The 26,762-nt window shown below is 39.3% G+C and overlaps 2 protein-coding genes across 8 annotated transcripts; one reads left to right on the plus strand and one right to left on the minus strand.

Annotated features, from left to right (window-relative positions):
* Window positions 1–14,744, minus strand: LOC105480983 (mitochondrial ribosomal protein L50). The gene is made up of 2 exons (XM_011740213.2): window positions 14,598–14,744; window positions 1–896 (listed from the first exon to the last, which is right to left on the minus strand). Exons 1-2 carry the CDS (start codon window positions 14,687–14,689, stop codon window positions 512–514), a joined length of 477 nt encoding a protein of 158 aa, XP_011738515.1. The 5' UTR covers window positions 14,690–14,744; the 3' UTR covers window positions 1–511.
* LOC105480984 (zinc finger protein 189) lies at window positions 14,688–26,762 on the plus strand. Of its 7 annotated transcripts, none has more exons than XM_071078088.1 (4): window positions 14,688–14,792; window positions 15,496–15,631; window positions 15,985–16,111; window positions 24,033–26,762. In XM_071078088.1, exons 3-4 carry the CDS (start codon window positions 16,078–16,080, stop codon window positions 25,751–25,753), a joined length of 1,755 nt encoding a protein of 584 aa, XP_070934189.1. In that variant the 5' UTR covers window positions 14,688–14,792; window positions 15,496–15,631; window positions 15,985–16,077; the 3' UTR covers window positions 25,754–26,762. The 7 variants fall into 7 exon arrangements, with proteins under 7 accessions (XP_070934189.1, XP_011738516.1, XP_011738520.1 ...); XM_011740218.3 differs by lacking the exon at window positions 14,688–14,792 and adding an exon at window positions 14,906–15,288; XM_011740219.3 differs by lacking the exon at window positions 14,688–14,792 and adding an exon at window positions 14,906–15,288 and having other exon boundaries at window positions 16,027–16,111.

The following is a 26,762-nucleotide window of genomic DNA, read 5'->3' on the forward strand; positions in this document are numbered from 1 at the left end:
TTCACTTTAACAAATCTACTTTAATTCTAAAAGAAATTAATCTAGAACTGTCAGTAATACATAACATACTTTTATGTTTCTTTTATAGGTATCTATCTAATAAAAGTTTATTTGTATATGGGCAATGCATAATAACTCTATCTTAGATATGAATCCTAACAGGATGAAAATATTTTCTTGCAACTACTTTATGCCTATGAAGGGTGTGAACTTGCAATGTCCTCCTGTCTTAAACCCAAGTTAATGACAGTGTCCTCTCAAAACTTTTCATAAATTAATAATTACCTGATTTCATTTAAAAAATGGTTTCAGCAAATATGAAAACAGAAAGTCCGTTATTTGTCCATTCATAATATGAGACAAAAAAAGATAATACATTCCTCTACAGAAAAAGTGGGTTTAGAGAACAGTTCTGGTAGTATTTCACATGGTAAAGTATCAAAAGGTCTAATAAGCAGCCCTCTTGGTCAGGGAAAAACAATGATTTTGATGTGTTTCTCCTCCAAATTGCTTAGTAACTCCAAGTGATTTTCAAATTTGGAGGCAGATTACTGGCACTGAGTTCATCAAATTTAGATCTATCTTGAATAGGGACATTATAGAAATCAAGAACATCTCTAACCCTGCACATCTGGTGGAGTCTGGAGTTAGGGACTACATGACCCAAGTCATCAGCTAAATGTGCCAAAAGATTGAACTTTAGACGACTATCTTCCAGGGAGATGTCTTGCCAATTACTAGGAAGAGATGAACCAAAAACTTCTTTAACGTAAGATTCCAAACGACTCTGGAGATCTTCAGGTGGTGTGTATGCTTGGCTTCGTAAGGGTGGACACACTAGGATAGGTTCCTTTTTCTCTTCTACTGTCTCAGCAACCACTGGCTCTTTCTCTTTTCTGGAATGATCAAAAACACACAAATCTATTAATGAAGTTGACAAACACCAGACCAAATCTTGCCTACCAATCAAAATCAACAAAGGCACACTGACTACCGCTGGGGACCGTGGAGAGTAGTAAAGAATATGATAGGCCCCTGCCCTTAGAACATTCATAGTTGAACTGAGTTGGGAGAGACAGAAAAAAACTAAGTATATATTTTACATACTGTAAGAATTCCTAAGAATAGGTGAAGAAGTAAGATAAATCATTCTGTCTGGGATACCCCATCCTCCAAGATCCCACCTCAATCTACCTTTCTGGTCTTACCTTTCACTGATTACCTACATATACTCCATGTGGTACTCTATATCCTGTGTCCCAAGCACACTCCCACTTTCCTGACACAATGTGTTGGCTCAAGTTATATCTTAAAATGTCTGTCTTTTATCTTCACCTATGTAAATCTTGCTTATTCTGTAAGTCCTAGGATAAAATTGTTCTCTTCCAAGAGGCTTTACGTAATTTCCAGAATCAAATATAATTGTAATTTCATGTGATCTCTTCAGCACTTTATACTGCTCTCAGAGTGCATCACATCCTACCTGACTTTTAATTTTACTTATATTCTACTTCACAGAAAGTGAAGAGATGGAAAAAGATATTCCATGCAAACAGAAACCAAAAAGAACAGGAGTAGCTACACTTACATCAGATAAAATAAATTTCAAGTCAAAAACTATAAAAGAGATTAAGAAGGTCATTACATAATCATAAAGAGTCAATTCAGCAAACGCATATAACAATTATAAATATATATGCAACCAATATTGGAGAACCTAAACATATAACACAAATATTAATAAATCTAAAGGAAGAGATAGACTACAATACATTAATAGTTGTGGATTTCAACACCCACTCTCAATAATAGATCATCCAGACAAAATCAACGAAGAAACACTGGAATTAAATTCTACACCAAATGGACTTGACACTTAGAGAACATTTCACCCAACTGCTGCAGAATACATAGTCTTCTCATGAGTACATGGTACATTCTCCAGGGTAGACTGTATCTTAGAACACAAAACAAGTTTTAACAAACTCATAAAACTCAAAATCATATCAAGGACTTTTCTAACAACAATGAAATACCACTAGACATCAATAACAAGAACTCTGGAAATTATACAACTACATAAAAAATAACATGCTCCCAAATGACCAAGGAGTCAATGATGAAATTAGGAAGGAAATTTTAAAATGTCTTGAAGCAATAAAAATGAAAACACAACACATCAAAATCTATGTGATACAGCAAAAGCAGTAATAAGAGGGAAGCTTATAGTAATAAACACCTACATGAAAAAAGAAAAATTTCAAATAAACAATCTAAAGATGCACCTTAAATTAGAAAAAGACAAACCAAACCCAAAATTAGTAGAAGGAAAGAAATAAGATCAGTGTAGAAACAAATGAAATAGACTAAAAAAAGCAATTGAAAAGATCAATGAATTAAAAAGTTGGTTTATTGAAAAATTAAAATCAACAAACCTTTATCTACAATAAGAAAAACAGAGAAAAGATACAAATAAATAAAATTAGAGGCAAAAAAGAAGATTACACTGATATCACAAAAATTTAAAGGCTAATTAGAGATTATTACAAGCAACTATACATCAATAGATTGGAAAACCTAGAAGAGATGGATTAATTCCTAGGCACAGACAACTTAGCAGGACTGAATCATGAAGAAATAGAAAACCCAACAGAAATAATGAGATAGAAGCTGTAATAAAAGTCTCCCATCAAAGAAAAGCTTAAGATTTGATGGCTTCACTACTGAACTCCACCAAGCATTTAAAGAAGAACTAATGCCAACCAATAAGAATTCTACCAAAGCTATTCCAAAACACTGAAGAGGAGACAATACTTCCAAACACATTCTACAAGGCTAGCATTACCCTGATGCCAAAACCAGACAAAGACAAAATAAAAAAGGAAAACACATTCTACAAGACCAGCATTACCCTGATACCAAAACCAGACAAAGACAAAATAAAAAAGGAAAACCACAGGTCAATATTCCTGATGAGCACAGATGCAAAAATCCTCAACATTCATCCCAGAATGCAAGAATAGTTCAACATATGCAAATCAACAAACTCGATACATCACATTGACAGAATCAAGAACAAGAATCATGTGATCATTTCAATAGATGCTGAAAAAGCATTTCATAGAATTCAACAGCCTTTCATGATAAAAACTGTCAATAAACTGGATACTGAAGGAACATACTTCAACATAATAAAAGTCATGCATGACAAACCCACCAAACAAGGACACAAAACAAGCTAGCACCATTGAATGGGAAAAAACTGAAAGCCTTTCCTCTAAGATCTTGAACAAGACAAGGATGCTCACTTTCATCACTTGTATTCAAAACAAACTTGAAGTCCTAGCCACAGCAATTAGATAAGAGAAAGAAATACAGTACATCAAAATTGAAAAGAAGTCAAATTGTTCTTATTTGATATATGATCTTACATATCATATGTAAGATATATAATCTTATATTATCTTGATATATGTATATTTAGAAAAACCTAAATATCCACCAAAAAGCTCTTAGAAATAATAAATTCAGTAAAGTTTCAGAATTCAAAAATCAACATACAAAATCAGTAGCATTTCCATATGCCAATAGTAAACAATCTGAAAAAGAAATCAAGAAATCAATTCCATTAACAACAGCCACACACACACACACACAAAAATCTAGGAATAGACTTCAACAAAGAAGTAAAAGGCCTCTACAATAAAAACTATAAAACACTGATGAAAAAAATTGAAGGGGACACACAAAAAATGGAGATATCCCATGTTCATGGATTGGGAGAATTAATGTTGTTGAAATGCTTATGCTACTCAAAGCAATATACTGTCAATGTAATCTTTATCAAAATACCAATGACGTTCTTCACAGAAATAGAAAAAAAATCCTGAAGATGGCCGAATAGGAACAGATCCAGTCTCCAACTCCCAGCGCGAGCGACACAGAAGACCGGTGATTTCTGCATTTTCAACTGAGGTACTGGGTTCATCTCACTAGGGAGTGCCGGACAATCGGTGCTGGTCAGCTGCTGCAGCCCGACCAGCGAGAGCTGAAGCAGGGCGAGGCATCGCCTCACCTGGGAAGCGCAAGGGGGAAGGGAATCCCTTTTCCTAGCCAGGGGAACTGAGACACACAACACCTGGAAAATCGGGTAACTCCCACCCCAATACTGCGCTTTAAGCAAACAGGCACACCAGGAGATTATATCCCACACCTGGCCGGGAGGGTCCCACGCTCACGGAGCCTCCCTCATTGCTAGCATAGCGGTCTGTGATCTACCGGCAAGGCAGCAGCGAGGCTGAGGGAGGGGCGCCCGCCATTGCTGAGGCTTAAGTAGGTAAACAAAGCTGCTGGGAAGCTCGAACTGGGTGGAGCTCATAGCAGCTCAAGGAAACCTGCCTGTCTCTGTAGACTCCACCTCTGGGGACAGGGCACAGTAAACAATAACAAAAGCAGCAGAAACCTCTGCAGACACAAAGGACTCTGTCTGACAGCTTTGAAGAGAGCAGTGGATCTCCCAGCAAGGAGGCTGAGATCTGAGAAGGGACAGACTGCCTGCTCAAGTGGGTCCCTGACCCCTGAGTAGCCTAACTGGGAGACATCCCCCACTAGGGGCAGTCTGACACCCCACACCTCACAGGGTGGAGTACACCCCTGAGAGGAAGCTTCCAAAGCAAGAATCAGACAGGTACACTCACTGTTCAGCAATATTCTATCTTCTGCAGCCTCTGCTGCTGATACCCAGGCAAACAGGGTCTGGAGTGGACCTCAAGCAATCTCCAACAGACCTACAGCTGAGGGTCCTGACTGTTAGAAGGAAAACTATCAAACAGGAAGGACACCTACACCAAAACCCCATCAGTACGTCACCATCATCAAAGACCAGAGGCAGATAAAACCACAAAGATGGGGAAAAAGCAGGGCAGAAAAGCTGGAAATTCAAAAAATAAGAGCGCATCTCCCCCAGCAAAGGAGCGCAGATCATCGCCAGCAACGGATCAAAGCTTGACGGAGAATGACTTTGACGAGATGAGAGAAGAAGGCTTCAGTCCATCAAACTTCTCAGAGCTAAAGGAGGAATTACGTACCCAGCGCAAAGAAACTAAAAATCTTGAAAAAAAAGTGGAAGAACTGATGGCTAGAGTAATTCATGCAGAGAAGGTCCTAAACGAAATGAAAGAGATGAAAACCATGACACGAGAAATACATGACAAATGCACAAGCTTCAGTAACCGACTCGATCAACTGGAAGAAATGGTATCAGCGATTGAGGATCAAATGAATGAAATGAAGCAAGAAGAGAAACCAAAAGAAAAAAGAAGAAAAAGAAATGAACAAAGCCTGCAAGAAGTATGGGATTATGTAAAAAGACCAAATCTACGTCTGATTGGGGTGCCTGAAAGTGAGGGGGAAAATGGAACCAAGTTGGAAAACACTCTTCAGGATATCATCCAGGAGAACTTCCCCAACCTAGTAGGGCAGGCCAATATTCAAATCCAGGAAATACAGAGAACACCACAAAGATACTCCTCGAGAAGAGCAACTCCAAGACACATAATTGCCAGATTCACCAAAGTTGAAATGAAGGAAAAAATCTTAAGGGCAGCCAGAGAGAAAAGTCGGGTTACCCACAAAGGGAAGCCCATCAGACTAACAGCAGATCTCTCGGCAGAAACTCTACAAGCCAGAAGAGAGTGGGGGCCAATAATCAACATTCTTAAAGAAAAGAATTTTCAACCCAGAATTTCATATCCAGCCAAACTAAGTTTCATAAGTGAAGGAGAAATAAAATCCTTTACAGATAAGCAAATGCTTAGAGATTTTGTCACCACTAGGCCTGCCTTACAAGAGACCCTGAAGGAAGCACTAAACATGGAAAGGAACAACCGGTACCAGCCATTGCAAAAACATGCCAAAATGTAAAGACCATCGAAGCTAGGAAGAAACTGCATCAACTAACGAGCAAAATAACCAGTTAATATCATAATGGTAGGATCAAGTTCACACATAACAATATTAACCTTAAATGTAAATGGACTAAATGCTCCAATTAAAAGACACAGACTGGCAAACTGGATAAAGAGTCAAGAACCATCAGTCTGCTATATTCAGGAGACACATCTCACATGCAGAGACATACATAGGCTCAAAATAAAGGGATGGAGGAAGATCTACCAAGCAAACGGAGAACAAAAAAAAGCGGGGGTTGCAATACTAGTCTCTGATAAAACAGACTTTAAACCACCAAAGATCAAAAGAGACAAAGAAGGCCATTACATAATGGTAAAGGGATCAATTCAACAGGAAGAGCTAACTATCCTAAATATATATGCACCCAATACAGGAGCACCCAGATTCATAAAGCAAGTCCTTAGAGACTTACAAAGAGACTTAGACTCCCATACAATAATAATGGGAGACTTCAACACTCCACTGTCAACATTAGACAGATCAACGAGACAGAAAGTTAACAAGGATATCCAGGAATTGAACTCATCTCTGCAGCAAGCAGACCTAATAGACATCTATAGAACTCTCCACCCCAAATCAACAGAACATACATTCTTCTCAGCACCACATCGCACTTATTCCAAAATTGACCACATAATTGGAAGTAAAGCACTCCTCAGCAAATGTACAAGAACAGAAATTATAACAAACTGTCTCTCAGACCACAGTGCAATCAAACTAGAACTCAGGACTAAGAAACTCAATCAAAACCGCTCAACTACATGGAAACTGAACAACCTGCTCCTGAATGACTACTGGGTACATAACGAAATGAAGGCAGAAATAAAGATGTTCTTTGAAACCAATGAGAACAAAGATACAACATACCAGAATCTCTGGGACACATTTAAAGCAGTGGGTAGAGGGAAATTTATAGCACTAAATGGCCACAAGAGAAAGCAGGAAAGATCTAAAATTGACACTCTAACATCGCAATTAAAAGAACTAGAGAAGCAAGAGCAAACACATTCGAAAGCTAGCAGAAGGCAAGAAATAACTAAGATCAGAGCAGAACTGAAGGAGATAGAGACACAAAAAACCCTCCAAAAAATCAATGAATCCAGGAGTTGGTTTTTTGAAAAGATCAACAAAATTGACAGACCGCTAGCAAGACTAATAAAGAAGAAAAGAGAGAAGAATCAAATCGATGCAATAAAAAATGATAAAGGGGATATCACCACCGACCCCACAGAAATACAAACTACCATCAGAGAATACTATAAACACCTCTATGCAAATAAACTGGAAAATCTAGAAGAAATGGATAATTTCCTGGACACTTACACTCTTCCAGGAAGAAGTTGAATCCCTGAATAGACCAATAGCAGGCTCTGAAATTGAGGCAATCATTAACAGCCTACCAACCAAAAAAGTCCAGGTCCAGATGGATTCACAGCTGAATTCTACCAGAGGTACAAGGAGGAGCTGGTACCATTCCTTTTGAAACTATTCCAATCAATAGAAAAAGAGGGAATCCTCCCTAACTCATTTTATGAGGCCAACATCATCCTGATACCAAAGCCTGGCAGAGACACAACAAAAAAAGAGAATTTTAGACCAATATCCCTGATGAACATCGATGCAAAAATCCTCAATAAAATACTGGCAAACCGGATTCAGCAACACATCAAAAAGCTTATCCACTATGATCAAGTGGGCTTCATCCCTGGGATGCAAGGCTGGTTCAACATTCGCAAATCAATAAACGTAATCCAGCATATAAACAGAACCAAAGACAAGAACCACATGATTATCTCAATAGATGCAGAAAAGGCTTTTGACAAAATTCAACAGCCCTTCATGCTAAAAACTCTCAATAAATTCGGTATTGGTGGAACATATCTCAAAATAATAAGAGCTATTTATGACAAACCCACAGCCAATATCATACTGAATGGGCAAAAACTGGAAAAATTCCCTTTGAAAACTGGCACAAGACAGGGATGCCCTCTCTTACCACTCCTATTCAACATAGTGTTGGAAGTTCTGGCTAGGGCAATCAGGCAAGAGAAAGAAATCAAGGGTATTCAGTTAGGAAAAGAAGAAGTCAAATTGTCCCTCTTTGCAGATGACATGATTGTATATTTAGAAAACCCCATTGTCTCAGCCCAAAATCTCCTTAAGCTGATAAGCAACTTCAGCAAAGTCTCAGGATACAAAATTAATGTGCAAAAATCACAAGCATTCTTATACACCAGTAACAGACAAACAGAGAGCCAAATCATGAATGAACTTCCATTCACAATTGCTTCAAAGAGAATAAAATACCTTGGAATCCAACTTACAAGGGATGTAAAGGACCTCTTTAAGGAGAACTACAAACCACTGCTCAGTGAAATCAAAGAGGACACAAACAAATGGAAGAACATACCATGCTCATGGATAGGAAGAATCAAGATCGTGAAAATGGCCATACTGCCCAAGGTAATTTATAGATTCAATGCCATCCCCATCAAGCTACCAATGAGTTTCTTCACAGAATTGGAAAAAACTGCTTTAAAGTTCATATGGAACCAAAAAAGAGCCCGCATCTCCAAGACAATCCTAAGTCAAAAGAAGAAAGCTGGAGGCATCACGCTACCTGACTTCAAACTATACTACAAGGCTACAGTAACCAAAACAGCATGGTACTGGTACCAAAACAGAGATATAGACCAATGGAACAGAACAGAGTCCTCAGAAATAATACCACACATCTACAGCCATCTGATCTTTGACAAACCTGAGAGAAACAAGAAATGGGGAAAGGATTCCCTATTTAATAAATGGTGCTGGGAAAATTGGCTAGCCATAAGTAGAAAGCTGAAACTGGATCCTTTCCTTACTCCTTATACGAAAATTAATTCAAGATGGATTAGAGACTTAAATGTTAGACCTAATACCATAACAACCCTAGAGGAAAAAAACCTAGGTAGTACCATTCAGGACATAGGCATGGGCAAAGACTTCATGTCTAAAACACCAAAAGCAATGGCAGCAAAAGCCAAAATTGACAAATGGGATCTCATTAAACTAAAAAGCTTCTGCACAGCAAAAGAAACTACCATCAGAGTGAACAGGCAACCTACAGAATGGGAGAAAATTTTTGCAATCTACTCATCTGACAAAGGGCTAATATCCAGAACCTACAAAGAACTCAAACACATTTACAAGAAAAAAACAAACAACCCCATCAAAAAGTGGGCAAAGGATATGAACAGACATTTCTCAAAAGAAGACATTCATACAGCCAACAGACACATGAAAAAATGCTCATCATCACTGGCCATCAGAGAAATGCAAATCAAAACCACAATGAGATACCATCTCACACCAGTTAGAATGGCGATCATTAAAAAGTCAGGAAACAACAGGTGCTGGAGAGGATGTGGAGAAATAGGAACACTTTTACACTGTTGGTGGGATTGTAAACTAGTTCAACCATTATGGAAAACAGTATGGCGATTCCTCAAGGATCTAGAACTAGATGTACCATATGACCCAGCCATCCCATTACTGGGGATATACCCAAAGGATTATAAATCATGCTGCTATAAAGACACATGCACACATATGTTTATTGCGGCACTATTCACAATAGCAAAGACTTGGAATCAACCCAAATGTCCATTAGTGACAGACTGGATTAAGAAAATGTGGCACATATACACCATGGAATACTATGCAGCCATAAAAAAGGATGAGTTTGTGTCCTTTGTAGGGACACGGATGCAGCTGGAAACCATCATTCTTAGCAAACTATCACAAGAACAGAAAACCCAACACCGCATGTTCTCACTCATAGGTGGGAACTGAACAATGAGATCACTTGGACTCGGGAAGGGGAACATCACACACCGGGGCCTATCATGGGGAGGGGGGAGGGGGGAGGGATTGCATTGGGAGTTATACCTGATGTAAATGACGAGTTGATGGGTGCTGACGAGTTGATGGGTGCAGCACACCAACATGGCACAAGTATACATATGTAACAAACCTGCACGTTATGCACATGTACCCTAGAACTTAAAGTATAATAATAATAAAAAAAAAAAGAAAAAAAGAAAAAAAATCCTAAGATTAGTATGAAACCACAAAATGCCTTGAATAGCCAAAGTAATGCTAAGAAAAAAAAAAATCGCACCTAACTGGCTCCACCTTGCTTCTAACCTTTAAGCTGTCCTTGTTCATTCCTGGACATAGGCCAAACTAACCATGGGAAGGAATTCAGTTTATGGTTTGACTCCGAAACAAAATTGATAATAGCCTTTTTCTGAAAAGACCTTCTTCTTGCCCAGGAACCAGTTTGCTTTTGTAGGACTAACAAATTAGCTACAAGATTAGAAATTATGGTTACGGGTCATACAGACTCCAGCTGCAAGAGTCTGATCCTCCCCAAATTGCTCCTGGGGATAACACTGCTATTGTAAAATCCAAGGTCAGTGCTTGAGATATTTTGCAGACCCTGCACTCAATGGATTAGCTGACACCACCGAAGCCGGTAATCTGGCTCAACCAGTTCTGTGATCCCATCCAGGAACATAAGTTGGCAAGAACTCACTTAGTCCCCCTGTGATTTCATTTCCAACCCAACCAATCAACACTCCCCATTTCCGGGGCCCCCACCTGCCAAATTATCTTTAAAACCTCTGATCCCTGAGTTTTCGGGGATACAGATTTGACTAATAATAAAAGTCCAGTGTCCTGCACAGCCAACTCTGTGTGAATTACTTTCTCCACTGCAATTCCTCTGCCTTGACACATCAGCTCTGTCTAGGCAAAGTGAACCCATTGGGCAGTTACAAAACTATAACACTACTAGAAGAAAACATTGGGGAGATGTTTCAGGACACTGGTCTGGGCAACGACCTCTTGAGTAAGACCGCAAAAGCACAGGCAACAAGAACAAAAGTAGACAAACGGGATTACACTAAACTAAAAAGCTTCTGTGTAGAAGAAAACATTGGGGAGATGCTTCAGGACTTTGGTCTAGGCAATGACCTTTTGAGTAAGACCTCAAAAGCACAGGCGACAAGAACAAAAATCAACAAATGGGATTACATCAAGCTAAAAAGCTTGTGTATAGCAAAGGCAACAATAAATGAAGTGAACAGAAAACCTAGAGGATAGGAGAAAAATTGGCAAACTATCTGACAAGGGATTAATAACCAGAATATATAAGGAACCCAAACAACTCAATAACAACAACAACAACAAAAACTGATTTAAACATAGCAAAAGATCTGAATACGTATTTCTCAAAGAAGATATACAAAAGACCAACAGGTATATAAAAAAAAGATCTCTAATCATCAGGGAAATGCAACTCAAAACCACAATGAGGTATCATCTCACCTCAGTTAAAATGACTATTATTTAAAAGACAAAAAATAACAAATGCTGGCAAGGATATAGAGAAAGTGGAATACTAGTACACTATTGGTGGTAATGTAAATTAGCACAACTGCTATGGAGAAAAGTATGGAAATTTCCCCAAAAAAACGAAAAACAGAATTACCATATGATCCAGCAATCCCACTGCTTGGTATACGTCCAAAAGAAAGTTAATCAGTCTGACAGAGATATCTGCACTCCATGTTTATTACAGCATTATTCACCATAGCCAAGATATGGAATCAAACTAAGTTTCTACCAATGGATGAATGGATATTAAAAAAAACTGTACATATAATCTATGGAATATTATTCAGCCATTAAAAAATGATGAAATCCTGTCACTTGCAGTAACATGGATGAAATTGGAGGACACTGTTAAGTGAAATAAGCCAGGTGCAGACAGACAGATATCGCACATTCTCACTTCTATGTGTGAACCAAAAAAAAAAATGACCTCATGGAGGTAGTAATAAATTGATGGTTACCAGAGGCTCGGAAGGGTAGTGAGGAGGTGGGGTATGAAGACCGATTGGTTAGAAATACAGTTAAAAAGGGTAATACAGTTAGAGAAGAGAAATACCTCTAGAAAGAGTAAGTTCTAGTGTTTGATTTCACAATTGGGTGACTATAGTTAGTAATAATTTATTTATATTTCAAAATAGCTAGAAGTGAAGATTTAGAATGCTCCCAAAACAAATAAATAACATGATGGATATGTCAACTATTCACATTTGGCCATTACATATTGTATGCTTGCATCAAAATATTATGTGTACCCCATAAATATGCACAATTAGTATGTATCCATAAACATTAAAAAAAAATTACAAATAAACATCACCTCATACCCATTAGGATGGTCATTACCAAAAAGACAAGTGCGGTAAGGACATGGAAAAAAAGGCACCCTTATATACTGCTGATGGGAATGAAAATTGGCAGAACTATTATAAAAAACCGAATTGAGGTTCCTCAAAAAGTTATAAACAGAACTATCCTAACTATCCTAAGATCTAGCGATCTTACCACTGGGTATATATCCAAAGGAAATGAAAGCAGTATCTCAAAGAGATATCTGCACTCTCATCTTCATTGCAGCATGTGTGTATATGTGTATATGTATATATGTATACACACACACACACACACAATATTTAAGGCTGAATAAAATGCCATTGTGTGTATATATGTGTCTATGAATATATATGTATATATTATGTGTGTGCATACATACACACACATAAAATGGCATTTTATTCAGCCTTAAAAAAGGATATATGTAACACATGGATAAACCTAGAAAATATTATGCTACAAGAAATAAACCAGACAGAAAAATACCACATGATCTCACTTATATGTAGTATCTAAAAAAGTCAAATTAGGCCGGGCGTGGTGGCTCATGCCTGTAATCCCAGCAAGCACTTTGGGAGGCTTAGGTAGGTGGATCATGAGGTCAAGAGATCGAGACGATCCTGGCCAACATGGAGAAACCGTCTCTACTAAAAATACAAAAATTAGCTGGGTGTGGTGGCGGGCGCCTATAGTCCCCGCTACTCGGGAAGCTAAGGCAGGAGAATCGTTTGAACCTGGGAGGCAGAAGTTGCAGTGAGCTGAGATGGCGCCACTGCAGTCCAGCCTGGAGACAGAGCAAGACTCCATCTCCAAAACAAAAAAAAAGTCACAGAAACAGAGTAGGATGGTGGTTCCCAGGGGTGGTGGAAATGGAGAGATGTTGGACAAAGATAAAATTTAAATTACATAGAATGAGTAAGTTCCAGAGATCTAACGTACACCATGGTGATGACCATTAATAATACTGTACTGTATACTCGAAATCTTCTGAGAGAAAACTCTTTTAAGTGTTTTCACCACACACACAAAAATTCTAACTGGCCAGGCATGGTGGTTCACCCCTGTAATCCCAGCAATTTGGGAGGCTGAGGCGGGAAGATTAAGCCCAGGAGTTCAAGACCAGCCTGGGCAACACAGTGAGAACTCCTTTCTCTAAAACAAAACAAAACAAAAAAGTATGTAAAGAGATGAATATGATAATTAGCTTGACTAATAATCAACATCAAGTTGTATACCTTAAATATATAAATTTTTTAAAATAGTAAAGAAAATATAACCATCATTCTCAGTAATCTCTTACTTCCTCTAGTTTTCTTCATAATTTACCACTTCCTGAAATTACATTACACATTTGTTCATTTCTTCCTCCATTAGAACATTGGCCCAACGAGAACAAAAATTTGGTCTGTTTTAGTAACCACTGTATTCTTGTAACACTTAAGATATAGCCTGGCTATAGTAAACAATCTAAAAAATATTTGTTGAGTGAATGAATAAAACAAACTTGGAAGATATTTTAGAGATATTAACAAATATTAACCAAAGAAGAGGGAAAGCTAATATATGAACTGATGAAAAAAATATTTCCTAATTGTAGTAGTTTTTGTTTTAAACCTAAGAGGGCATACATTGTTCCTTAGGGTCAATACCATACGTTTTGATTTCCTAAACACTATCTAAGTCAAATTAGATTTACCTTCAAACAATTACACACGGTGCAGCCGTGCAGCGGAAAAAGCAGTAGATGGGGAGTTAGGAGACCTATGTTCTACATCCAGCTTTGCAATTAACTTGCTTTGTGACTTTGGGAAAATCACTTCCCTCCTGTGGGCCTGTTTCCTCATACGTTGGAGTACCTCGAGGATGAGAAGGGATTTTGTTTTTCCTGCTCTATCCTAGGCGCTTAGAGTAATGCTGGTCCTGAGAAATCTGTTGAATTACTGAATGAATGAACAAACAAAATGAGGAGGCGGTACTTCATTACTGAACCTTGCTTGTGAAAAAACACAGCCGGCAAATGAGTTTAGTTTACTAAGCGCTTTCGTGTGCTTTCAGGCAACACACTCAGTGTCTCGCACACGAGGTTAATTCTATTTGCTCAATAAATGAATGAGTGAAGTGAAAGGGAAAGGGGGTGGTATTTCCGTTATAAGATGAGAAAACTAAGGCCGAGAGGGGAAGAGACTGGGTCCCACCACTCAATGAGTGCTTCTCAACTCGGGACCCTAACCGTACCTCCTTGTTCTCGCTCCGATCAGGCGCGGGACCACGATAGCGTTAACACCCTCTTTTGAATTCGTCCCTCATCCTCCTTAACTTTCCTTGAACGTGACCCACCGTCCACCCTTCAGTTTTACCTGAATCGAGACCAAAATTCTCTACGTGGTGTCCCTGAGACTGTCCACAGGAAGACTCGCCTGGTAATACCGGACAGATATCGCGCCGCCATCTTCGATGAGATCCACGGGCCTGAGCGCAGCCCTCAGCCAGCAGTGACGTGCCCAGATCAGCCAATCGGATATAATCCCAGTGGCAAGAGCTTTCGTTTTCCTGTAGGCTCCCTCCCGCTGTGTACGCTGGGAAATGTAGTCCGGTAGCTGTTGCTGGCGGCGCCTGGACCGTGGCGCTCTTTCCGAGCATGACGGGAGATGTAGTTGAGGGGGGCCCCGGGAACGATCTGGGTGACGCCTTCTGGTCCGGGGGCGGGCGGTCATAGCGCTACTTGGGTGAAAGGAGGAGGAACTGGCAGCGGGGAGGAGGCTCTAGCAAGGCCTGAAAGGCTGCGTAACCAGGCAGGAGTAGGGGTTGGGGTTCGAGGTTGGGGGACAGCCAGGGATCGCGGTCTGATACGCTGTTGGGGTCGTGACCGCCTGGGGGCCGAGGCAGGCACTGGTCAGACCCAGCCAGGGATCCTTGTCTTCGTCGAGCCTAATTTCCAGCAGCCGGGTAGGCCTCACCAGAGGCTCCTTTCCGTGAGGCCGCCCCCAATTCCTGCCCCTATTCTCTGCCTGGGAGATGGCTTCCCCGAGCCCCCCGCCGGAGTCAAAGGTAAGTAAGCACCCCTCGGGGATCCCGGTTGTCTCGCCACTACCCCAGCTAGGCCGCACCACTGCTTTCTCCCCGGGCCCCCCACCCACCTCCTGACCGCCTCTTTAGGGCCAGCGCCTTGCAAGGAGCTCCCCACTAGTGCGCTGGGTTGCGGTTCGCGAACAAACTGCCCACTGGCTTCCCCCTTTTTTTTTTTTCTTTTTCTAGAGAGACTTGATAAATCGGCCAGAGAAAATAAATAATGCTCCAGACTAGCTCTCTCATTTGTGAGTTCTTCAGGTGAAGCACCATTTTTGACCTTCCCTTGTGTCTTCTGTTCCTGGCACAGTGCCTGGACCCCAAGGTACACGCTTAGAGAACCTCAAGGAATTGAATTGAATAGAGTCACAAGCCAGTGCAAATGGAAAATTGAAGTAGGCAGTGAGGTGAGGGAAGCTTGGAGAGGCCTTGGGGCAGTTTACTAAAATTAAACTGTTAGGGCATAATACATCAGAAAAGCCTTATCCATAGGTCCTTTCTAGTCTGATATGTCTGTCAGTTACAGTTCGTTCCCAGAATTGGGCAACATATGAAACTTTCAGTTATCATGTTCCTCCTAGCCTATTTGGCCCCGATAAGTGATTGCCTCTGCCACTTTTAGTGGTAGAATTGTCCTTGAGACAACAGGAACTGACTACAGAAATCATACTATTTCAGGGGTTGCTGACATTTGAGGATGTGGCTGTGTTTTTTACCCAGGAGGAGTGGGATTATCTGGACCCAGCTCAGAGAAGCCTGTATAAAGATGTCATGATGGAGAATTATGGAAACCTGGTCTCACTGGGTAAGAATCTGCTGTTTCTCTAATTAAAATATCTAAGAAAGTAGAGAGAAATCAGACTAACAGAATATTTGGACAGAAACCAGTACCAAAACTGCTTAGTTCCAAAGTTCTGATTCAAACCTTTTAGCCATTAATTGTTTCCATACCTCTCATCCCTAGCTTCCTTGAAGTGACCAAACTGCAAGCCTTTCGGGCATCCTGTCTTCGTAATCTCATTCCCATATTGTTCTGTACTTTCCGTCCTGGCTCATCCTCCCACAGCTTTCCTCCCACCCCTTTTCACTCTGCCTTCTGGAGCCCCTGTTCGTCTTCACATAATGTTCCTTACCTCCTGGCCTTAACTGAAATCTGGCACTTTCCCAAGGACAACGTTTCTCTGGCAGTTTTTCAAGTGGGGGCCGCTTATTCTCCCACATCCGCCTCCTTCCCCATCCTTTGTCTCAGCGTTGGAAGGGGGAAGTTATTGTTCACTCAGCTTTTAAATGCTGTCCCCAAAGCATTAGTTGTCCACCTTCAAACAATATCTCTCCTTCTTTGAGGTCTTTTTCCACTCAATTCCTTTTCACTGTCAACTTTTTGTTTGGTCCTTCACACATAACTTTGTCACATGTTTCATATCTATTTTAACTCATGCCATGGATGACCTACTTAATACTTCAGCCTCAGTGGGTCTTACTTCAGGGACCCTGCTTTTCATTTTCACTCAGCACCTTACATCATTGATCACAGCAATTTTGTCATAACAGGCAAATCGTAAATCCCAATACCCTATTCTCTGACCAGTTATTCGGCAATGAAAGTTTATTGACTAACTAGACAAGGGTAGCCAAAACAGAGAGGCTTTCTCCCCTTGTGGAGCTTACTACAACTTCTCTATCTTTCCTACTTCTTTCCACCTAAACCCACTCATTATTAACGATGTTTCCTGTCCCTTGATGTCTCTGTTTTTTCACCAAGGTGTCCATCCTCTCTGGGCTTGTCTCCCCATCTAATGACCAGCAAGCTCACCTGCCAGCCTGTCATTATTCTCTACCCATTCTGCAAACTTCAAATCCTGTGTTTGTTATAAAATGCACCTTTCCCTCTTTCCTACCCGAATTGCTAAACATAGCAGGAGAAATTCTCTAACCAAAAAGATTGATGTCCTGTATATAAGTATGGCCTTTTTCTTCTAGTCTCCACTGGGGTTTTTATATCTTAGCAATATTTTTTGTCCTTGATATGCTCACTGCCCTGTTCTTTTTAGTGACTATTCCAAAAGCTTATCCATCATTCAGTAGTGAAGCTCACCTGTTTCTCAGAGAAAATAGGGGCCAATAAGCACGAACTCTCAACTTCTCTGCCTGTTATCTGCACACTTAAAGCTGCTCTCATCTTCTCACCTTTCCAGAAACTAATCAGTCATTCTTTGTTCCCTTATAGTTTCAGTCTCTATTTATTCTCTCTTATTCTGATGATTGGTATGTTCATAACTCTTCCAATAGGAGAAAAGAGAGGAAAAAAGAAAAAATCCCTCCTATGAGCCAGACTCTCCCTCTTGCTGCTGCCTATAATTTACTGCTTGTTCTCTTCACAGTCAGGATTTTGTAAGAGATTTTGTAAGAGTAGTTAATGTGTGTTCTGTACTTCTTTACCTCCCCTTGTGTCTGAGCCCCTTTGTGTTGCCTCTAATACTCCCTTTAAATTGTTTAACAGTGATCTATAACAACATCATTGTCAAATGCAGTAGACCCTTTTGGGACCTTATTTTATTCGACCTCTCTATGAACATGTGAGAGTCTTTATTGTTTCCCTCCATTGGCTTGCATTCTCAGACTTCCCCTCAGTCTGTACTCTTTCCCTGGGGGACCTTACCTACACTCAGGTCATCAGCTACCACTCTGTGAAGATAAGTCCCAATTTTTTTTTAGGACGTAGCCTCATTCTATTGCCCAGGCTGTAGTGTAGTGGTGCGACCTCAGCTCACTGCAGCCTCCACTTCCTGGATTCAAGAGATTCTCCTGCCTCAGCCTCCTGAGTAGCTGAGATAAACAGGTGTGCACCACCACACCCAGCTAATTTTTGTATTTTTAGTAGAGAAGAGGTTTCACTGTGTTGGCCGGGCTGGTCTCAAGCTCCCGATCTCAGGTGATCCACCCACCTTGGCCTCCCAAAGTGCTGGGATTATAGGCATGAGCCACTGTGCCTGGCTCAAATCTTTATTTCCACCTAAGAAAAGTAATGTGGAGCCTAACTGCCTAGGTTTAAATCCTGGTTCCACCACTTACTTAGCCTGGTGACTATAGTGATTTAACCTCTCTTTGCCTCAGTTTATTTTTTTATGAAATGGAAATAATAATAGCACCTACCTCATAGGGTAACTGTCAGCATTAACTAAATTAATATATGTAAAACACTTAACACACTAACATGTAGTAAGAACAATATAAATATTGACTTATATTGTTGTCATCGTCTTCTCTGTTGAGTTTCAAATTCCTAGTCATCTTTTGAAGACCACATGAGTAACTCAAACCTGGCGAGTTTCAATCCATTAAAATCAAGGGCCTTCTCTCCAGAGTTAAGCACTCCTTTCATTGTTTTACCTTGTATATACTCCTGCTATTGAATTTATTATACTATACTACAATCATTCTATATGTGTTACTTTTCTAACCTCACTGATTACCGTGAGGATGGTAAATATACCTGTTTCATTTGATTTCTCCAGCACTTAGCACAGAGCCAGGCCTATATTATATGCTTCTTAAATATTTGTATGACTAGGTACAGTTAATTTCAGACTTAGTATCTCTTAACTGGATTATTGCATTAACCCCTAAACTACCCTCTTGCCACTAGTCTCCTTTTTAAAAATATATTCTCTCTACTGCCACCAAAGTGATTTTGTATTAGTTAACTGTAAAACTTCTGATGGTTCCTGATAGCTTAAAGGATAAAAATCTTAATTTCTTATCATATAGGACCTTCCAAGTATAGCCTCTGCCTATCTTTCTTTCCTCGCCTGTTTTTTCCTGCACACTACTTTAGTCTTCAGCCATATCAGCTGTTGGTGTGTGTGTGTGTGTGTGTGTGTGTGTGTTTTAATATGCCATGTTGTCTCTCAGTCACTGCCAGATTATCCATACATACGGTATTCTGGTTGATAGAACCAAATAAGTGCCCATATGTAAATACCATATGGACAAGGTGTGACAGTGTGCCCATAGATGATCTTGTACTTGTAGGCTGTCCTCTTTATTGCAGCTTAAATACAGCTTTCCGTCATTCATCATTTATCCTCCCACAGTCTTTTCATCCTCCTCAATAGACCCTATCTCCAGCTCCTTGGTGAGAGCTCCCTTGATAAGAGATCACTATTACTCTACTGTTGCAATGCTTCTACTTCATCTTAACTGCTTTTCATAATGCAGCTCTCATCTAGCTTTATAGTTTTGGCTTTTCATTCATACTTTTCTTGTTCAAGCTTATTAAAAAGAAAAAAAACCTTCAATAGCTACATCAATGATACGGTTGATAGCTTAATTTCTCAGATCTTTGACATCTTCAGTTTTAATGACTCTTTCCGCAATGACTTGCAGATTGCCACCTTCTTACTGTGTCTTCACATGGCAGAAGAGGGGAGAGAGAGAGAGAGAGCGCAAACATTCTGGTCTTTGTTCCTCTTTTTATAAGAACACTAATCCCATCATGGGGGCCCCACCATCATGAGCTCATCTAAATTTAATTACTTCCCAAAGGCCCCACCTCCAAATACCATCACATTGTGGATTAGGAGTTCACCATATGAATTTGGTGAGAACACAAACATTCAGTCTATAACACTGTCTTATCTCTTTTTTTTTCCTTGACAATTTAGTCTTTCCTCGTATGTTCACATACTTCTGTCCTTTTGGCTTCTGGTTTGATAGGTTACAGTTCTAGCTACCTTCAGAATAACTAGTGACTTCAGTTTCAATTCCAGGTTCTTTGGTGAAACCCACTTTGAGTCAACTATCTATCTAGAAAAATTGGCTATGAGCACAGGATGGGAAGATACTGCATAAGCATTACCAAGCCCAGATCTAATGGATAGTCATTTCAAGGCTGCTCTGTGTGGAGTCTTACACTTGTTTTCTTCACCTGCCTATCCTGTTGACCTATTTATTTTTATGCCAATGTCATCGTTTTATTTGCTTTAACAATATATTATGTTTTATGTCTGGTAATATAAGTCATTCTTAAATAATCTTTTTCAGGATGTACTTCACTAGTCTGCCTTCTTCTAAACTTTAGAAGTATTGACTTTTTTATTGGTTCATAAATGATTTTTGATTGGAATGTGATTAGTTTCATAGATTGAAAGGAATTGAGATCCTTATAATATTGAATCTCTTTACCCATGTGGTTAACTCTGTTTAACTGTATCCTTTTGTCTTTCAGAAAAATTGTATGGAATATTTTTATGGATCTTACACATTTCTTATGTTTATTCCTAGGTTTTATTTTTTTGGTTACTATTGTGAAGAGTTTATCATTTCTGTATAATATTTACTAACTTTTTTTGTACTAAGAACAAGCTTTTTAATCTTGTTATGATTATATTTTCATTTGCCTATTTCAGGAATTTTAGGTATACATTCATATCGTCTTCAAGTAATGATAATTTTGTCTTACTCATTTGAATGAAATTGACAGAACAGTATCCACTAATCCAGCTAATATAACTGAACAAATATTCTGAAGAGACTGCCTTCTCACAAAGAATTTACAATCCAGTGGAAGAGACAAATAATAAACAGTTAAAAAAATGCAGTGTAATCATAGCAATAATAGAGTTATGGACGAGGGCTGGTAATAAAAAAATAGAACACCTAGATCTGTCTAGTGGACTTAGTAAAGGCTTTGTAGAGGAACTGTTGCTTTAAACTTAAAGATTGCTTTGAATCTTAAAGTGAAACCAAAAGTTTGCCAGGTAAACAGTGTTGAGGGACATTTAGTAAATGAGATATGTAAAGATAAGACATGAAAGAGTGTAACACAAACAATTTGCCTATATAAAGTATGATAAAGTAGGTAGGAACATGACTTAAGGCTCAGAGACTGTGTCATGAAGAGTTGTATCATAGCAAAGAGCTTGATTCAATCCTAACGGTGATGGGGAGCTGCTAAATCTACAGGTGATGACATGGTAGAATTCTGTTTTATAGAGATCTCTTCTCAAATCAGTAAGGCAGATATAATGTGTTGGTAGTCTGAAGACTGGAGCCAAAGATTGTAAGGCAGCTACATGATTGTGAGGGTTAAAAGGTAAGTGCTAAAGATAAATCCAGGATTTGGATGATTGATTAACAATAAGAAGAAGGGAGAAATACAGGATGATTCCTGCTTTGAGACTGTAGGGTAATGGATGATGGTGCCTTTCAGGAGATAATTAAAGGTGGGGAAAGGCATTAGAGCAGATGATGATGACCATGTTAATTGTGAGCCCTTTGTGCGGCATTTAACTGGAGATGTCTGGAGGGTGTATATACAAAACAAGTAAGGATGTAAATGTGGGTAACAATAACAAAAATCAGTTGACAAAGGAAAAGAAATAAATGAGGGAAATTTATCAGAAAAGGCCAAAGAAGTAGGGAATGAAATAAAAGAATGTAATAGCGTAGAAACCAAAAACAGATAATGTCAAGAAATTGGGGTGGTCAACAGTGTTAGGTGCTGCTGAATAACATAAGAACTGAAAAATGCCTGTTTTAGGCCGGGCATGGTGGCTCACTCCTGTAATCCGAGCACTTTGGGAAGCCGAGGTGGGTGGATCACCTGAGGTCAGAGTTCAAGACCAGCTTGGCCAACATGATGAAACACCATCTCTACTAAAAATGCAAAAAAAAATTAGCCAGACATTGTGGCAGGTGCCTGTAATCCCAGCTACTTAGGAGGCTGAGGCAGGAGAATCGCTTCAACCCAGAAGGTGGAGGTTGTAGTGAGCTAAGATCGCTCCATTGCACTCCAGCCTGGGCAACAAGAGCAAAACTCTGTCAAAAAAAAAAAAAAAAATGCCCATTTTTTTTTTTTTTTTAATTTGAGTCATTGGTAATGTAATGGGAAGTTTCTCTAGATACTGGAAACAGAAACCAGATTTTGCCATAGGTTGCAGAATAGGTTGAATAGGAAGAGGTTGGGCATGGAAAACATAAGAAATAGAAAACCTCGGTGTTAAGATTTTGTTTCAATGCTTGGCTTTCATAAAGAGAAGGATTTCAGGTTCAAGATGAAATTGGACGTATTTATGTAATGGTAGGAAAGTGTCAATAGAGAGTGTATATTGAAGAAAGAGGAAAGGCAGAGGATAATTAAGCAAATGCCCAGAGGTGAGTGGAATCGATAAGGGGTGGATGGATTAGCTTTACATAAGAATCAGATATATCTTTACGTACCATTGGCAGATAATTTTATAGGTAGAGGACAGAAAGTTTAGGGAGTTCTTTCATGTTTTTTCATTATGTGAAAGAAAATACAGCCCACCGAGAGGGGACACTATAAGTAGCCTTAGAAGAAATAAAATTTCTAGTAGTTTCTTAGAGGGATAGGAGAAGGTTATTTTAGAATAAAATAATGACTAGTTTGAAGTAAGCAAATGGAAAATTCAAAGACGACTCCACAAAAAAATTGAGAGAAAAGAGGATGTATGAAAAAGGAGCTTGTTTAGGGCCAAATATAAATTTGGTCATTATTGAATCTTCTGGTGGAATTATCTAATATCTATTCCAGCAAGAGATGGAAAACCAGGAAGATGTCAGAAGCAGGCCTAAATGTACTATATACCACTCTGTTATATGATAGACCACTGTGCTGTCTTTTCTTCAACACATCCAAGATTTTTATTTCTCAGATGTCATGCAGCCTCTCCGTTGGAACAAGATGGTGAACCTTGGGTCTTACATTGTTAGAGAGTTTAGAATCACTTGTACTTGCGGTATGATTTGTGGTTGGTGAAGTCATAAGCTACCACAGACTGCCCTTTTTGGTTGTTACTCCCACGAACTCTGACCATGTTTCTTAATACTTATTTTATTCTGCATCCCAATATCATAGACTCTCTGTCACCTAACCCTTTATTATTGTTTTTAAAAGCCATTTTGTCTCTTTATACAGGAACTGCTTTTTACTTAATATTTTCTTTATCATATTATTTTCTTTCCCCATTTTTTACTTAACATCCATTCCATTTGATGGGGGTGGGGGGGGGGGGCTTCATGTCTTATCTCTGAATCCTGGCTGATTACAGTGTTTCTGGAGTGCTTTTGATGGGCAGTGAGTAAATGCTTGTTAATAAATGAATTATTGTTTCCCCTGGATCTTTGTCTTTTATTCTTCTTAGCATCTTTTTTTATTTTTATTTTTATTTTTTTTAAGTTAGGTCTCACTGTATTGCTTAGGCTGGTGTGCAGTGATGAAACATGGCTTGCTGCAGCCTCAACCTGTTGGGCTTAAGTGATCAATCCTCTAACCTCAGCTACCTGAGTAGCTGGGACTACAGGTGTGTGCCACCATGCCTGGCTACTTAAAAAAAAATTTTTTTCTTTTTTGGTAGAGATGAAGTCTCACTGTTGCCCAGGCTGGTCTCAAACTCCTGAGCTCAAGTGATCCTCCCACCTCACTCCCCCAAAATGCTAGGATTACAGGCATGAGCCACTATGCCTGGCCATTAGCATCTGGTCCTTTCTGTTAATTATTTGGTCTGATCATACTCCAATAATGTTTTTTCATCCTAAATTTTCCTGAACTTAGTGGGGATTTTTTTTCATCCTACCCTGTTTTCTTTGATAGACTGATTAATCCCACCTTGACTTGATTTGTTTCTTTGTTTGCCCATTTTACTTTGTTTCTCCTTGCTTCAAAGACCTTGATTGATCTTTGTATTTCCTGTTTATTATTCCAGACGTTTTGAACAGAGATAAGGATGAGGAGCCAACCGTAAAACAAGAAATTGAAGAAATTGAGGAAGAAGTGGAACCACAGGGTGTAATAGTTACAAGAATCAAAAGTGAAATTGACCAGGATCCTATGAGTAGAGAAACCTTTGAACTTGTTGGTAGGTTAGATAAACAAAGAGGAATCTTCTTATGGGAAATACCAAGGGAATCTTTGACCCCGGAACAGAGAATGTTCAGAGAAAACACTAACATTATCTGTAAAAGACCAAACTCAGAAGAGAAATGCCATAAATGTGAAGAATGTGGAAAGGGTTTTGTCCGCAAGGCCCATTTCATTCAACATCAAAGGGTCCATACTGGTGAGAAACCTTTTCAGTGCAATGAATGTGGGAAAAGTTTTAGCCGCAGTTCATTTGTTATTGAACATCAGAGAATTCACACTGGGGAAAGGCCCTATGAGTGTAATTACTGTGGAAAAACCTTTAGTGTGAGCTCAACCCTTATTAGACATCAGAGAATCCACACTGGAGAAAGACCCTATCAGTGTAATCAGTGTAAACAGAGCTTCAGCCAGAGAAGGAGCCTTGTTAAACATCAAAGGATTCATACAGGTGAGAAACCCCATAAATGTAGTGACTGTGGGAAAGCCTTCAGTTGGAAATCACACCTTATTGAGCATCAAAGAACTCACACTGGTGAGAAACCTTATCACTGTACCAAATGTAAGAAGAGCTTTAGTCGAAATTCATTGCTTGTTGAGCATCAAAGAATTCACACTGGGGAAAGACCCCATAAATGTGGTGAATGTGGGAAAGCCTTTCGATTAAGCACATACCTTATACAACACCAAAAAATTCACACTGGCGAGAAGCCTTTTCTTTGTATTGAGTGTGGAAAAAGTTTCAGTCGGAGCTCATTCCTTATTGAACATCAGAGGATCCATACTGGTGAAAGACCTTATCAATGCAAAGAGTGTGGGAAAAGTTTCAGTCAACTTTGCAACCTTACTCGTCATCAGAGAATTCACACAGGAGACAAGCCCCATAAATGTGAGGAATGTGGGAAAGCCTTTAGTAGAAGCTCAGGTCTTATTCAGCATCAGAGAATTCACACCAGAGAGAAGACTTATCCATACAATGAAACTAAGGAAAGTTTTGATCCAAATTGCAGTCTTGTTATACAGCAGGAAGTCTACCCTAAGGAGAAATCTTATAAATGTGATGAATGTGGGAAAACTTTTAGTGTTAGTGCTCATCTTGTACAACATCAAAGAATCCACACTGGTGAAAAGCCCTATCTATGTACTGTCTGTGGGAAAAGCTTCAGCCGGAGCTCATTTCTTATTGAACATCAGAGAATCCACACTGGTGAGAGACCCTATCTGTGCAGACAGTGTGGAAAAAGCTTTAGTCAACTTTGTAATCTTATTCGACATCAGGGTGTTCACACAGGTAATAAACCCCATAAATGTGATGAATGTGGAAAGGCCTTTAGCCGGAACTCGGGTCTTATTCAGCATCAGAGAATACACACAGGAGAGAAACCTTATAAGTGTGAGAAGTGCGACAAAAGTTTCAGTCAACAGCGCAGTCTTGTCAACCATCAGAAGATGCATGCAGAGGTGAAAACCCAAGAAACCCATGAATGTGATGCTTGTGGTGAAGCCTTTAATTGCCGCATTTCTCTTATTCAGCATCAGAAATTGCACACAGCATGGATGCAATAAATGTAGAGCGATACATAAGCTCAATTTGATTTGAGACTAGTTACCCAAGTGCAGTTTTAGTATGGCTCAACGTGGGTCAAATTTGGTGATAAAGCAAATTCTCCTTGGCCTCAGACAAATGGTTTCTAAAGATTCTGTGAATAGTGGACAACTGCCCATGAGCATCTGACTTCCCTTACTCTTTGTTTGATGATCATAAAGACTTAGTAATTTATCTAAGTATCTTTAATAAATCTTTCAGCAGAGAGATTAAACCTAGGTTCAGAGCATGGGTGCTCTGAGGGACAAAGTAGGATTGCTATAAGGGAGCTGGAGCAGCTGATATTGGAAAACTGAGAATAATGATTCAAAGAGTCTTCTGTCACCATCTCATATTGTGGTTCTTTCAGTTCCATGATATGTTTGGCTCTGCATGCCAAAGTCCAGTGATTAAGCACATATAAGTTGTCAAGGAAACAAAGCCCAAATGTTTTTGAAATCAATATACAGTTTTTGTCCTTGTTTAAGTAAGCCAGATGTTTGGCATGTGAGTTAAAGGCAGTTCCAATGCCTGATGGTTCCCAGATCTATGAAATGAGTGGACCATTAACCTTACATGTAAAGATTATGTTAGTAATTAAGAAACCTAACAAAGGTGTTACCAAGGAACCTTTGGGAGTGCCTTTTTTGTTTCTCAAGATGGACCCAAAAAAGTGGAGGAAAATACTGTTCTTTTGTGCCCTCCTACCTGTGAAAGATATTTGTAGTCCTATGTGAATGAGCTTATTCCTCCACAACCAGGTGCATATAAAAGTGTACATATTTTGATTGCCAAGAATTGGAAATGAAAAGACCTGGAGTCTATGCTAGGAAGCTGAGATATTTTGGTATTGCATTGGTTTTTATGATAACTAGGTTTTGCATGCAATTAAAAATCCTTATTTCTTGTTCTAGGGCTTCCCTTAGTTAATGGTTATTATAAACCTATTACTTCATCTGTTTTAACCATTAAAACCTGTTTTGTTTTTTG

Source organism: Macaca nemestrina, chromosome 14 (assembly GCF_043159975.1).
Source record: "Macaca nemestrina isolate mMacNem1 chromosome 14, mMacNem.hap1, whole genome shotgun sequence".
NCBI classification, from domain to species: domain Eukaryota; kingdom Metazoa; phylum Chordata; class Mammalia; order Primates; family Cercopithecidae; genus Macaca; species Macaca nemestrina.